Below are 13,676 nucleotides of genomic sequence, written 5' to 3' on the forward strand. Positions count from 1 at the left end.
TCATCTTTGTTCTATATCTTATTAGACAAAAATACCTATTATTTGGATCATTTAATGTTTTTTACATATAAAGTTCTCTGCGACTTCCATACTTTTAGTCACATACAACGTGACCAGGAATACAGTGATTTAAAATTTATTTAGCTTTGTTTTGTAAAATAATCAAAAGGCATTTTATTTTATTTCCATATGTAATTATATGGGAAGGATGGGAAGGCCAAGTAATAAGGACCCGCTTGAGACAATAAATCATGAAAGAAATCCAAAAATATGGAACCAGATGAAAGGAACTCCAAAAGATGACTCAGTATTATAGATTAAGCTCCATGGGGAGCCCAGGGTCTCAGTTTAATGAGCAAATAAGAGAGTCAGGAGGCAAGTAAGATACATGCCAAAAACCCCTCTATCCTTTATTGGGTTCATTTATTTCTATTTGAACACTTACAATTTAGAGATAGAAAAGACCATATTAGATAGGAATTGAATATGATATCTAATACAAATTATATGTTATCAATACAATCTGTTATACATTGAAACAGGAAACAGCACACTAAACACATACATTGTTCAGAATTCATATGGTTTGAAGCTTACTTAAAAATGACAAAAAATTGTTTTGATAAATTTTGGTTGTAATATGTGCAAACTATGCAGTTGTCCGAATATTCATGAAACAAATGAAAAAAAAGGCTTTCTCAAAGTTTTATCATTGATATTAAAATCCAATAAGTATTAAGGACTTATCTCAACGAAAAGATGTCTTCCTTTTAAATTGAAAATCAATTACATCAAGAACAACATAAAATAGTCATAGGAAGTATAAATTGATAATATCAATATTTGAAAGTTTGGATATATAAAACAGGACATTAATAAACTACTGTCAACCGGAGTTACTTAGGCCATCAGGGGTTACTTAGGCCAGTTAGTGGAATTAAAAAGGTTGCTTTTCAAAAAGTTTAATTCCTGAGTGCTTATTAGATCTATTGGGTTCTAATTATTTAAAAGATAAAAGCTGCATGTAATTTATCTTTTAAAATAAGCAATCTTGTTTTCAGTAAGTGGCCTAAGTAGCCCCAGTTGATGGTACCAAAATACATATTAGTGTCAAGAAAAATCAAAGTGCATCTATAACAAACTATATATTAAGGTGCTGGAAACATTAACATAATTCATGGACGCTTACCTCTTTGGGTACCTTTGGTTGTGGGGGCACCCATTCTCTAGCCATGTATTTCTTGTGCTCATATTTGGATCTAATAAAAGCCTCCAAAGCCCTTATAGCAACAGTTAAGTAAATTATCAATCTGAAACACATATTTCTCACAAATGTTCAAAACATAATTGATATAATTCTAATCCAAAAGTGGTGATTAAGTTGAAAAAATAGATATATAAGTGATATCGCCGTTGTCATATTCGGACACAATGAAAATATTGGTCTCTCTAAATCCACAATGGACTGAACCTTTTAAAAAAAACATGAACATGATTACAAGATAAAATTATGGATAAATTCAAGGAAAACACTCCATTACATGGAATTCCACTACTCTAAAAAATGATCGTCAATTTGAGTATATTTTTAACATCATGTCCTCAAACTTATCAAATTATTTCATCATTTGCGCAGGTAACATTTTAAAGAATTCTCTTCTTTCATACTAGCTAAAGAACTCACGAGAAGGATATGATAAAATTATTGGGGAAAATACTGAAAACAAAGGAGGGGATAGTACATCTGAAATTTTAGTCTTGTTAATATTGCAAAGGATACGAATCTGTTTGTGGTCTGCGGTAACCATCAGGGAGATTGGCCTCATAAGCTGCTCTTGCCCGACTGTTACCAATTTCTTGCATCATCTTTAACAAATCATAAAGATAAGTTCATAAGTAGACTGATATTTACTTTTTAAAATTCCTCTTGACATATTATCAAGACATATTTCACTCATTGTGTTTTCTATATATTACAGTTATAGCTGGATCTACTAACCATAAAAAAAGAAAAATGAAATAAGATTCTTAAAAATATAGTTTAAAATATATCTAATTTCAATGCCAAAAATTCATAGAGCATTAGACAACTACTTCGCCAAAATAGAATCTACTAAAAGACTGCTATAATATTTATCTAAAAAATAAATATTTATGATTGTTTTTTACAACTGCATATTAAGTATGAAGCATTGATCACTTGGGTGAAAAAGATGTCACTCACCGCTACTTGCTCTGGAGTCCATGTATCCAAATTGACAGACTTGACTTTAGAAATGTGGACACCAAGGTTTCGGTGGATACCAGCACATCGTATACATAAAAACAGGCCAAGGTTCCATGATGCCCATCTAGGACCTGTGTGATAAAAATATAAAACAATCATGAAAAAAAAAAAAGCCAAACTATGGGTTACATATAGGTACTTGCAGCCTCTTAAGCTCTGTCCAGCTTTCTCAGTTTCTTTGAAAGAGAAACTACTCAGCCAATGGGTAAATTATTTTATATTAATAAAACAATTCTATCTTACATTCTCAACCCCTTATCTTAATATAAGTATTTCTGGTATACATACTCAGCCATCTGGGCCCATCCCAGCCCTGAGCTTTGTCAATGACTGGGCGGGGAACACTGATCAGAAAATTCTGGCCTTGTCCTGAGGTAAACAAGACATTCCAAGTTCTCCCAATCTAAAACAGCTCTGTCTTCATAAAAATTGTACTTAGACCTAACATGCCGCCTCTTCCTGTGTGTTAAATGCATGGTATTTCATCATTAAGAGATATAAAAAATTGTAACAAGCATAGAGCATGGTGTTTACTGTTGCAGTAAAAAATCTGGCTACTGCCAGGGCCAGGTAGTTCTGACTGTAGGATCCATGGCTAGGATGGGTTCAGATGACGGAGTATGTATCAGATGACGGAGTATGTATACTAGAATTACTATTATAAAGACATAGAGTTATAAATGTTAAGTTAAAATAATTTACGTATTATTTGAGTAGTTTCCCTTGCAAGTAAGTAACTGAGAAAGTTGGACAGAGCCTAAAAGACTGCAGGTATATATAGCCTGGGTTCATCATTGCTAAGGTCACTGTAGCCGTAGATAGTTTACAGCTAGAGATCTCTACACTGTGCCTGAATCTAAGCCCAAATGCAATCTTATTCTATTTAAAAATAGAGTTCAGTAACACTGAACTAATGATAGAAGTTTTCATCCCACTAAGTTCCCTGCTCAGTGGTAGACATTTGACATTTCATTTGAACATTGTCATAAATAGGAATCGAGTTATACTACTATCTTGTCAGAGATATCTGTGAGTCAACTCTCAAAACATTTTCCACCTGAGCCAAATTAAACACCATTGAAAAGACATTCCCTCTAAAAAGCAACAAACTGATTTTCTCAGCCCACATATGCATCAGATTTATTTTCGATGTCATATTTCTGGAAGAAGAAAACTTTTTTTCCATGAGTAAATCCATTCAAAAGTGAAGAAAAGTCTTGTAATTTAAAAAAAAATTCTATAAAACTTGATCCTGGGGTTGAGTTGTTTTTGTGGGTGCACCACTTTACTTCCGAGTTGTATTTCATATTTAGACAAAAAAAAGATAGAGATTAGGGAGACAACGATTATGATATCCAGAGCCAAAATCAACCAATCTGGCAAAGGAGACCATGATTTTTGTCTCCATGGTAAAATTGCCTGTTTGGGTAGGGAGACCTAAATTTTCGATCATAAGACTGTAATATCCTAGATGATTTATGTTGTTGCGAGTTTTATGCTTTTTTTTTTCTTGTATTTTTTTTTCTTAAGCGTTATGAATAACATCATCATGACATATATAACTACCAAAATACATATTAGTGTCAAGACAAACCACAGTGCATCTAAAACAAACTATACATTAAGGTTCTGGAATCATTAACATAATTCATAGTATAGTAGTAGTATAGTTTTCCAGCGTATTAGGCGTTTTGTGCCTTTGCTGATCTTGGCATTCAGTTCATCGAGATAAAAGTCAATAAAAAGCCCTAACAGATCTTTTGACCTGTATCTATAATATATAAACTTTTTGATAAATTGAAGGCCCTAACCCTAACAGATCTTTTGACCTGTATATACGTCTAACCCTTTGATGGGATCTTAATGGGCGGTTCAACTATGCTAAACATGTAATCTGCTAAGTGGCTATCTAAGCTATTTTTGAAGGCGTTGACACTTGGAGCATTGGTCACCGTTTCAGGGAGACTGTTCCAGCGGTCAATCACACGTTGATTAAAGTAGTGTTGCCTAAGCGATGTGTTACACCTTGGTTTATGCAGCTTGTAATTATGACCTCTGGTTCCATTGTTTGCAAACACGAAAAGTTTACTCTCGACTTGATACAAACTGTGTGTAAACTTGTATGTTTCAATCATATCACCTCGTACTCGTCTGTATGTCATGCTTGGAATTTCAATACGTTTCAGTCTATCCTCATATTGCTTATCTTTCAACCCAGGAATTACTTTTGTTGCTCTGCGAAGCACGCCTTCAATAAGTTTCTTATCTTTCTCAAATTGTGGTGACCATACTGAGTTGCTGAACTCGAGATGGGGTCTGACTAATGCAGTAAATAGTATTTTCATAGTTGCTGCATCTAAATAGGTAAAAGATCTTCTGATGAGTCCAAGGATTCTGTTTGCCTTATTAACTTGTGTTTCTATATGCTTTGAGAATTTTAATTTAGTATCAACATGTACTCCCAAATCTTTCTCAAGTTTTGACTTATTCAGAGCTGTTCTGTCGCTACAGTGATGCTGTCTCATATCGTAGTGAAAGATTTTGTTTTTCGTTCCAAGATGTAGCACTGTGCATTTTCCAGCGTTGAACTTCAGTTGCCAATCGTCTGCCCAGTTGACTAGATTGTCAATATCTAACTGAAGACTGTCTCTATTTTCTAGATTGTTTACCTTTCTGTATACTTTAGTATCATCGGCATACATTGAACATGAGCTAGACAAAATACTTGGTAAATCATTAATGAAGATTACGAAAAGAGTTGGACCTAAGACGCTGCCTTGTGGCACTCCACTAAGAACTTCTGTCCAATTTGACACTGTGCCTTGCACGCTAACTCTCTGTTTCCTGCCTACTAGAAAATGCTTAATCCAGCTTAGAGTATTTCCTTGTACACCATGAGCTTCCAGTTTGTTTAAGAGTCTTTGATGGGGAACAGAATCAAAAGCTTTAGCAAAATCTAAGTAGATTGCGTCAACCGAAGATCCTTGGTCGAGAAACTCTGTCCAATCATTTAAAGTCTTTAGGAGGTTAGTTGAACATGACCTGCCAGAAACAAAGCCATGTTGGCATTCAGACAGTAACTTGTTGTTCTTTAGGTGAGTTATGACATAGTCTCTAATAATGCTCTCCATTATTTTGCAAACCACTGAGGTGAGGCTAACTGGTCGATAATTGCCCGGATTACTCTTGTCTCCTTTCTTGAATAACGGTGTAACTTGTGCTTCTTTCCAATCGGGTGGAAGAGTTCCTGAGTCAAGTGATTTTTGGAACAGTAACGCTAATGGTTCGGAGAGTTCTTCTGACAACTGACATAATACGCGGGGGTGGAACATGTCAGGTCCTGGGGACTTGTTCATATTGAGTTTGTCTAGTTTCTTCTTTACAGTGTCTTTGTCGAATTCTATATCTGATAGTATGTTGTTTACACTTTTTCTTTCACATGTAGGTATATTAGTAAGATCCTCGTTGGTGAATACACTGCTAAAGAACTTGTTAAGAATATTGGCTTTGTCAATGTTAGATGAGGCTGTCTTATGATCATCATACAAATCCGCAATACCGTCTTTAGTCTTCGTTTTTGTTCTAGCATATGCAAAAAACTTTTTCGGGTTCACTTTAGCCATACGAGAAATAGATCTCTCATAGTCCTTTACAGCAATTTTGCATGAGCTTTTGGCTTGATTTCTGGCCCTCGTGTAATTAATATAGTCTGCACCCTCTCTAGTTTCTAAGTACTTTTTGTAAGCTTGCTTCTTTTTCTTGAGTTTTGCCAAGACTGTAGGATTGATCCACCGAGGTGAAGTTCTGTCTGAACTACTTTTAACTTTTGGTACGCTGATGTCCACTGCAGACATAACTTCAGATTTGATAATAGTCCATGCATCGAGTACAGACAGGTTTATTATTTTTTGTGTTAGGTCTGCAGCTGAGACTAATTCAGAAAGCTGTTTGTAGTCGCCTTTATCGAAACAGTAGCGGGGTTCGTTTGAGTAACATTTCTTTGTGTAACATCTAAAGTCAAAATATAAAACCTGGTGGTGACTCTTGCCTAGTGGAGCCTCATGTCTTATTGAGTCAATCATTGAATGTTCATTTGTAAAAACCAGGTCCAAAATATTGGGTTTTGCTCTGAACGGTAGTGAGTTGGTTGCTTAACGTGCTGTGTTAAGAATGAATCCCTGACAGCTTCCATGAATTTAGAAGCAGAGTGATCTGAGTCCTTGGGGGATAACTCGTTTGCCCAGTCTACTTCAGGAAAGTTAAAATCTCCCGTAACTAGAACATGTGATTTGCCTTCTGTCATTTTAACTAAAAGTTCATTAATCTTATCATTGTTTTCAAAAGAGCTATTCGGTGAACGATAAACCGAGCCAACTAACATCCTATCATTGTCTCTAAGTGTTATTTCACACCAAACGGATTCTTTGGATGATGACAAATTGTCTGACAACTTGACTGGTTGAGCATTTAGCTTTGAACGAACCCATATGGCTACACCACGATGACAACTTTTATCCTGAATATTGTGAAAACAATCAAAGCCTGGAATCTGAAGTTCTACCGGCTCGATTTTACCTCTTTGCTGATTTTTAGGTAACACTTCAGTTATACTTATAACATCAACACTCTCAGCATCAATCGTTAATAAAAGTTCATCTCTCTTGTTGATAAAAGAATCTGAATTTGTATAAAAGCACTTTAAAATGTCCGTACGATGACGGTCTAATTTTTTGTACAAGCACTTAAAACTGTCCGTCTGATGGGGGTTAAAAACATTCTGTACATTAGAACTAAAATCGTTGGTTATTTTCTTTCCTCCTCCTCTCTCTTTCTGTCTGCTGGCCTGCCCTGTCTTCGATTGGAATCTACAACTTTCCCCCTCCATATTGTCCACTTCTCCTCTCCCCCTTTCTGTATTGTCTCTTCCCTTTTTTTGTCTCTCATCTCTACCAATTTCCTCATCTCTACCCTTTCTAAAGGGGTGTAATCCTTTTTTAAAAAAATATTTTTATGTATTTCTGATTGGCGGAGTTTACGACCATTTCTCAGAACTCCAGAAGCCTGCTCCTCATTCTTAATTGATATCAGAAGAGGTCTTGTACCAGGGGCTTTGGAGTGTAGGCGTTTACAGGTTGATATGTCAACATCAGTGTCTAAAAGTTTCTTTACAAAGCGAGATGAGAAAGGTCTTATCATCTCTAATACGCTGGTCTAGTTCCTCAGCACTGCTCTCTGGGATACCGAAAAAGACAATATTATTCTTCCTCCTATCTCTTTCTGCTAGTTCCTTTGCACTCTCTGCTGTCACTTGGCTAGCTAAGTCTTTTCTAACCTCTTCTGCATAACTTTGTTGGGCATTTGCTGTTGGGTTTCGTGGGACACTCTTATCTCTTTTCAAAATATCAATTTCTTCCCTGAGATTTAAAATTTGGGACTTCAAATCTTCTAGAACATTCCTTTTAAAATCATCCAGGATTTCATTGCATTTCTGTTCTATTAATTTATCTTTTTTGACTGCTGACATAGCTGGTCGCTCGCACTCCTCACAAAACCAGTGAAACTTGCAGGAATCATCTATCAAGAGGGCATATTGTTCTATTGTTATTTCACTACAAACTCTGCAAACATAGCAATCACATCTGTCACAAATAATCATTTCATGGTTTGGATCACTGAACTCTTGGTGACATACTTTGCACTCATCAACTTCAATAGTAACATTTTTCGATGATTTGTTTTTTCCGCCATTTTGGGTGTTTACAACCTCAGTTTCAGAAGTCTTTCCATTGACTTTTTTATTCTTATTCTTTGACATTTTCACTTCAAAATGATTAAAACTATAAATTTATATCACACAGATAAAATATATTAAGAATTTCACTGAATTTCTCCTCTAAAAATTTGTTAACTTCGAGTAATCTGATCACAAAATCCTTGAGAAATCAATGAGCCGCCATCTTGTCAACTTTCTTTGGGTACCTTCGGTTGTGGGAGCACCCATTCTCTAGCCATGTATTTCTTGTATTCATTTCTTGTGTTTATATTAGTAATTCTAATTCCTGGGTTCAAGTCTTAGAAAAGGCTATTTACTCACATTCTCTCACTGTACTCAGGTGTAAAATGAGTACCTGGTCGTTAACATTGTCTCTGTCAGAAATAAATTGTAGTATCACCTAACAGACGATTGGTCACTGTTGGTCAGAGACCTCTTGTAAAGCGCTTTGAGCATGTTTAGTGGATCTTGCACTATATAAAAGCTAAGCATATAACAGATTGCAAATCATCGGATGTAATTTTATTTACACACACACACACACACACACACACACACACACACACACACACACACACATGCCAGCTTTCCTTTTTTTTTTTTTTTTTTTTTTGCTCTGTTTATTTCCTCTGTTTCTGAGCAACAATTTTTCCCTTTGATCACTAAAGTTGAATGTGAATGTGAAAGAGAGGGATCTACCAATTTGTAGTCAGAAGTGTCTGAAGCTATAATGAATTGTATTCACTCAATGATATATGCAAGACAAATGATTGCTCTGGGCAAAATGTTGTCCATTTCACAAAAAATAAACAATGTGGTCTCCCTTCCCAATCCAAATTGGCCAGTTTTTTTGGAGACCCTTCCCAAAGCAAAATCACAGAAGCCTTCCACCCCTTGAATTGAGAGGGGTGGTGGTATGGGAAGGACTCCCAAAATCATAATCAAAAGGTTTTTCTCTTTACTTCAACTTCAATTCTCATTGAATTTGTTTCTGAAAGAAGTAGATATATATGCTCAGTTTCACAAGTGAAAATATCTCAAGTTCTACATGCGCTGAGAAAATTGCTTAGCTTTAACTTTAAGACATGGTCATTATACAATATATATATTTAATCATATTATAGGGGCTATTAGTAGCCTGTGCTATTTGCTATTTATAGCAGACTTACAGTTACAGAGTAGTACAGTCTACTGAGTTGCAAGATCAAGAAAACCTCTTGTTATTTATTATTATTAACTGTTAATATTAATTATAATCAAAAACATTTGAAATTAAAATTAAAACATCTTTACTCGTTCTAACACAAACATCAATTATATCCAGTATGTTGTATTCAATATGGAATGAAAAAAATCAACACAATGACCAACGATTTCATGATGCCTGGCCTGCTGTGTGACAACGAACACTGACTACTGACACTATTCACTATTACTATTACTTTATTAGTACTATTAGCCTATTACTATTGCCTATTAGCCTATTGTTAATTGTTTATTTTTCACAAATCTTTGCCCATACACAACATCATATACTCGCCTTTGGCATCACAGTCTACGCAATATTTATTGTCCTCATCCTTTAGTAAAGCCGATAAGATTGCTTGGAACTTATCTTGCTGTTCCTTACGTCTTTCTTTTTCTCTAAGAGTTGACATTTTATATTTTATCAAAAAAAGAAACAGTACAATGATCTAGGGCAACCACAGCAGTCAAAAAGGGGCCGTAACTTCCTCACGATTCGCGATCAATGTTATTCCGTCATAACAACTCCGGTCAGAATATTTAAACTACGTGGATATTCAGTATAAACAGTTTGAGTCAGAGGATAAAAACATCTTGAATGAAATTCTAAAAAAAATTTGTTATACAATCTATTCTTATGATTGCCACAGAACCTTAGGTAAATTAAAAAAAAAAACATGATAACAAATAAATATGCTCGGAACAAACGGAAGTATTGTGTGGGCGGATTGGGAGGGAGTGGTCGTTCGTCACCTCGATGCCTCAGACTGGATCTGAGGTTTTACCGATACCTACCTGGATACCTGGATACCTCTGTATAGAGCTTTTAGACTTGGTGTAGTCTCCTTCGCTCCTCCTCATCTATTAATGATTGGACCAATTTTTTTATAATTGAACTTGTTTCCTAGGGTGTTGCTTATCTCCAACTCTGCTTTGAATTTATTCAAATTTTTTGCTGATACTGTGGTTTCTTGCAGTTTATTCCAGTTATTTACAATTCTAGATGAAAAAAAGTTCCTTCTTTCATTTGTTTTAAAACGTTCTTTTTTCAGTTTCTTGCTGTTTCCTCGTGTCTGAATGTTCTTGTTTGGTTTAAGGAATCCTGCCTCTACCCTGTCTATTCCCTTTACTATTTTATATGTTTGGATCATATCTCCCCTTCTTCTCCTGTAATCTAAGGTCGGGAGATTTAATTCTTTCAATCTCTCACAGTAGGTTTTGTCTTTCAGGTGTGTGATAAGTTTTGTTGCTCTCCTTTGCACTCTTTCCAAACAGTCTTTGTCTCCCTCAAACTTCGGATATCTTATGCAGTTAGCATATTCCAGCTTTGATCTAACCATAGTCTTGTAGATGGTAGTCATGTGTTTTGTTTTCAGATTCTTGAAATTTCTTTTCACTATTCCGAGTGTTTTACTAGCCTTAGATTGAACATCTTGAATTTGCATCTTGAAGTTTAGCTTCCTATCAATAAATACTCCTAGGTCTTTTTCCCCATTGGATTTCTGCAGGGTTTTTCTTTCATTATATAGTTTGCTTCTCTGTTGTTTTTTTCCTAGGTGAAGAACTGCACATTTATCTACATTGAACTCCATCTGCCATATTTCGGACCATTCTTCAAGCTTTTTCAAATCTTGTTGTAAGGTGTTTCTTTCTTCTTCTGTATTAGCTACTCCATAGAGCTTAGTATCATCGGCAAAGATTTTACATTTAGATGATAGATTGTCTGGCAAGTCATTGATGTAAATCAGGAAGAGAACTGGCCCCAGTACACTTCCTTGTGGCACTCCACTTGTTACCAGTCTCTCCGTTGATGCTGTTCCATTCACTATCACTTTTTGTCTTCTATCTTTGAGGAAATCTCGGACCCATTTGACTGTCTGATCATTAATTTGATACTGTTCCAATTTCCTGATTAGGCGCCAGTGTGGAACTTTGTCAAATGCCTTTCTGAAGTCGAGGTATATGACATCTAAATTGTTGCCTAATTCCAGGTCTCTCGTCCAGTCATCCATTGTTTCAAGTAGGTTTGTTACTGTAGACCTTCCCGCCATGAAACCATGTTGATCTTTGCTGAATAGTTTGTTCTTGGTCACATGATCAACCATTTCTTCTCTAATCAGCTGTTCCATGAGCTTGCAGACGACAGATGTCAGGCTCACTGGTCTGTAGTTTTCTGGATTTTTTCTGTCTCCCTTCTTGAATATGGCTGTGACATTAGCTTCTTTCCATTCCCTTGGTAGTCTTCCTTCTTTCGTCGACTGGTTAAATATCTTGGTTAGGGGTTCTACTAGCTGCTCTGCTAAGTTTTTTAGGATGTAAGGATGAAGTTTGTCAGGTCCAGGTGATTTACTCTCCTTTAGGTTTTGTAGTCTCTTCATTACTCATTTTGTTGTATTTGTTCTTTTATGTCCGTTACCACCTATCGAGCAATAGATAGCATGCGCTTGGCTAAGAAACTCACAACATTGCCATCCGGAAGTATAACAGACCAACACACAAAACCATGTGTAACTTGGTTAATACAGTTTAGTGAGAATTACTCATAAACGTGGCAAAAAAAAAAAAAAAAAAAAAACAATATCAAAGACCTGTGTGACGTCATCTTCGTTCTATCTATAGATAGTATGCAGATGACGTCACTCAGGCCTTTGTTATTGTTTTTGCCATCCGCGTTTGTGAGTTGTTCTCACCAAACTGTATTAACCAGACTATAAAAGTTCATGGTTACACAGAGTTTGTGTGTTGGTCCGTTATACTTCCGGATGGCAATGTTGTGAACTCCTTGGCCAAGCGCATTCTATCTATAGATAGTTCGAAGATGACGTCACTCAAGCCTTTATTAGTGTATTTTGTCATCCGCGTTTGTGAGTGATACTCACTAAACTGTATTACCCCGACTATAAAAGTTCATGGTTACACATAGTTTTGTGTGTTGGTCCGTCATACTTCCGGATGGCAATGTTATGAGCTTCTTAGCCAAGCGCATACTATCTATAGACACTCTTATAACCACGCACCTCGTACTGTCCTCATAATGTAAACAATGGCAGTGATTAGTAAACATAGCTATCTCCACAGACTTTACTATGGATGGTATGTCTAACTAAATACCCAATGTTCTACTGCCTGATCAAAAGAACCAACAAAGAAAACTCCGTGTAAACTTAAACGTTTATAATCTGATCGAGGACATCGTGCGATAACAGGTCACCCATTTGGCGGTATAGATAGTATGCGCTTGGCTAAGAAGCTCATAACATTGCCATCCGGAAGTATAGCGGACGAACACACACAACTCTGTGTAACCATGAACTTTTATAGTCTCGTTAATACAGTTCAGTGAGAACAACTCACAAACGCGGATGGCAAAATATAACAACAAAGGCTTGACTGACGTCATCTTCGAACTATCTATAATAACAATAACGATGGTCAGAGAGAGATCGACTTCGTTATTGTTTATAAACAAACAACCATGTTTGTCCGAGCACGTGTGAAGGTGTGTCACAAATACCATGCTTTCATTGGTCAAAAATGTACTGGTTAAATACCACAATGAATCAATTCAGTTCACATAAGTACTAATTTAAATATTCTTGTTCTTTCTTCCTATCCATCCATGTCGCGTGTGCATTTTTGTGTATGCGTACGCCGGACGCGCGTGTTCCTGTGTCTGAGAGTCTGGGCGTTTATTCACGCACGTATGTACGGGTTTATTGTTTTATTTTTGTGTGAGCATGTCTCTGTTTTAATTAGGCTATTATCACTCCAGACAATGTAATGTTATTTTAAAAAAATGCCTTTAACATAAGCTACACTTGATCATTAATTTTTACAGCGCAGGAATTGATTCATACTTAGGTGTAAACTGAATTATTAGTTCCTCGATTATTAATACGAGCGGGCAGAAGCATAGTAAGAACCTCTTACCCTATAGATAGAATGCGCTTGGCCAAGGAGTTCACAACATTGCCATCCGGAAGTATAACGGACCAACACACAAACTCTGTGTAACCATGAACTTTTATAGTCCGGTTAATAAAGTTTAGTGAGAACAACTCACAAACGCGGATGGCAAAAACAATAACAAAGGCCTGAGTGACGTCATCTTCGAACTATCTATACTTTCAAGTTCATTGCCTACATTGCAGAGGAAAGTAAGACGAACGTCTACAAAATATTCATAAGTTACCAAATACCAACCAAGATTAAAATATTTAACACTAATGTTAAGGCAGTCCTGCTCTATGGGTCAGAGACTTGGCGAACAACCTTGATCACATCAGCCAATATACAAACTATTGTCAATCGCTGTCTTCGACAAATCCTCAGGTTGAAATGGTTTGACAAAGTGCCAAATGCTGACCTTTG

General features: G+C 36.1%; 1 protein-coding gene across 10 annotated transcripts in view; it reads right to left on the minus strand.

The window, feature by feature from the left end:
• LOC144963067 (stromal membrane-associated protein 1-like) overlaps positions 1 to 9,815 on the minus strand; it is a 37,700-nt gene extending 27,885 nt beyond the window's left edge. For 3 of the 10 annotated variants that reach the window (XM_078896691.1, XM_078896693.1, XM_078896690.1), the window contains exons 1-4: positions 9,601 to 9,813; positions 2,225 to 2,358; positions 1,781 to 1,866; positions 1,190 to 1,280 (exon numbers count right to left, since the gene is read on the minus strand). In XM_078896691.1, the coding sequence (XP_078752817.1) occupies positions 1,190 to 1,280; positions 1,781 to 1,866; positions 2,225 to 2,358; positions 9,601 to 9,718 (429 nt within the window). In that variant the 5' untranslated portion in view covers positions 9,719 to 9,813. Of the gene's footprint in view, positions 1 to 1,189; positions 1,281 to 1,780; positions 1,867 to 2,224; positions 2,359 to 9,600 lie in introns of all 10 variants that reach the window. The other 7 variants (XM_078896697.1, XM_078896696.1, XM_078896698.1 and 4 more) reach the window with 5 other exon arrangements.
• Between the last annotated feature and the right edge of the window lie 3,861 nt (positions 9,816 to 13,676).

The sequence above is a fragment of the Berghia stephanieae genome, chromosome 1 (assembly GCF_034508935.2).
Source record: "Berghia stephanieae isolate SIO BIC M18660-M18661 chromosome 1, UCSD_Bste_1.3, whole genome shotgun sequence".
In the NCBI taxonomy this organism is placed as follows: Eukaryota; Metazoa; Mollusca; class Gastropoda; order Nudibranchia; family Aeolidiidae; genus Berghia; species Berghia stephanieae.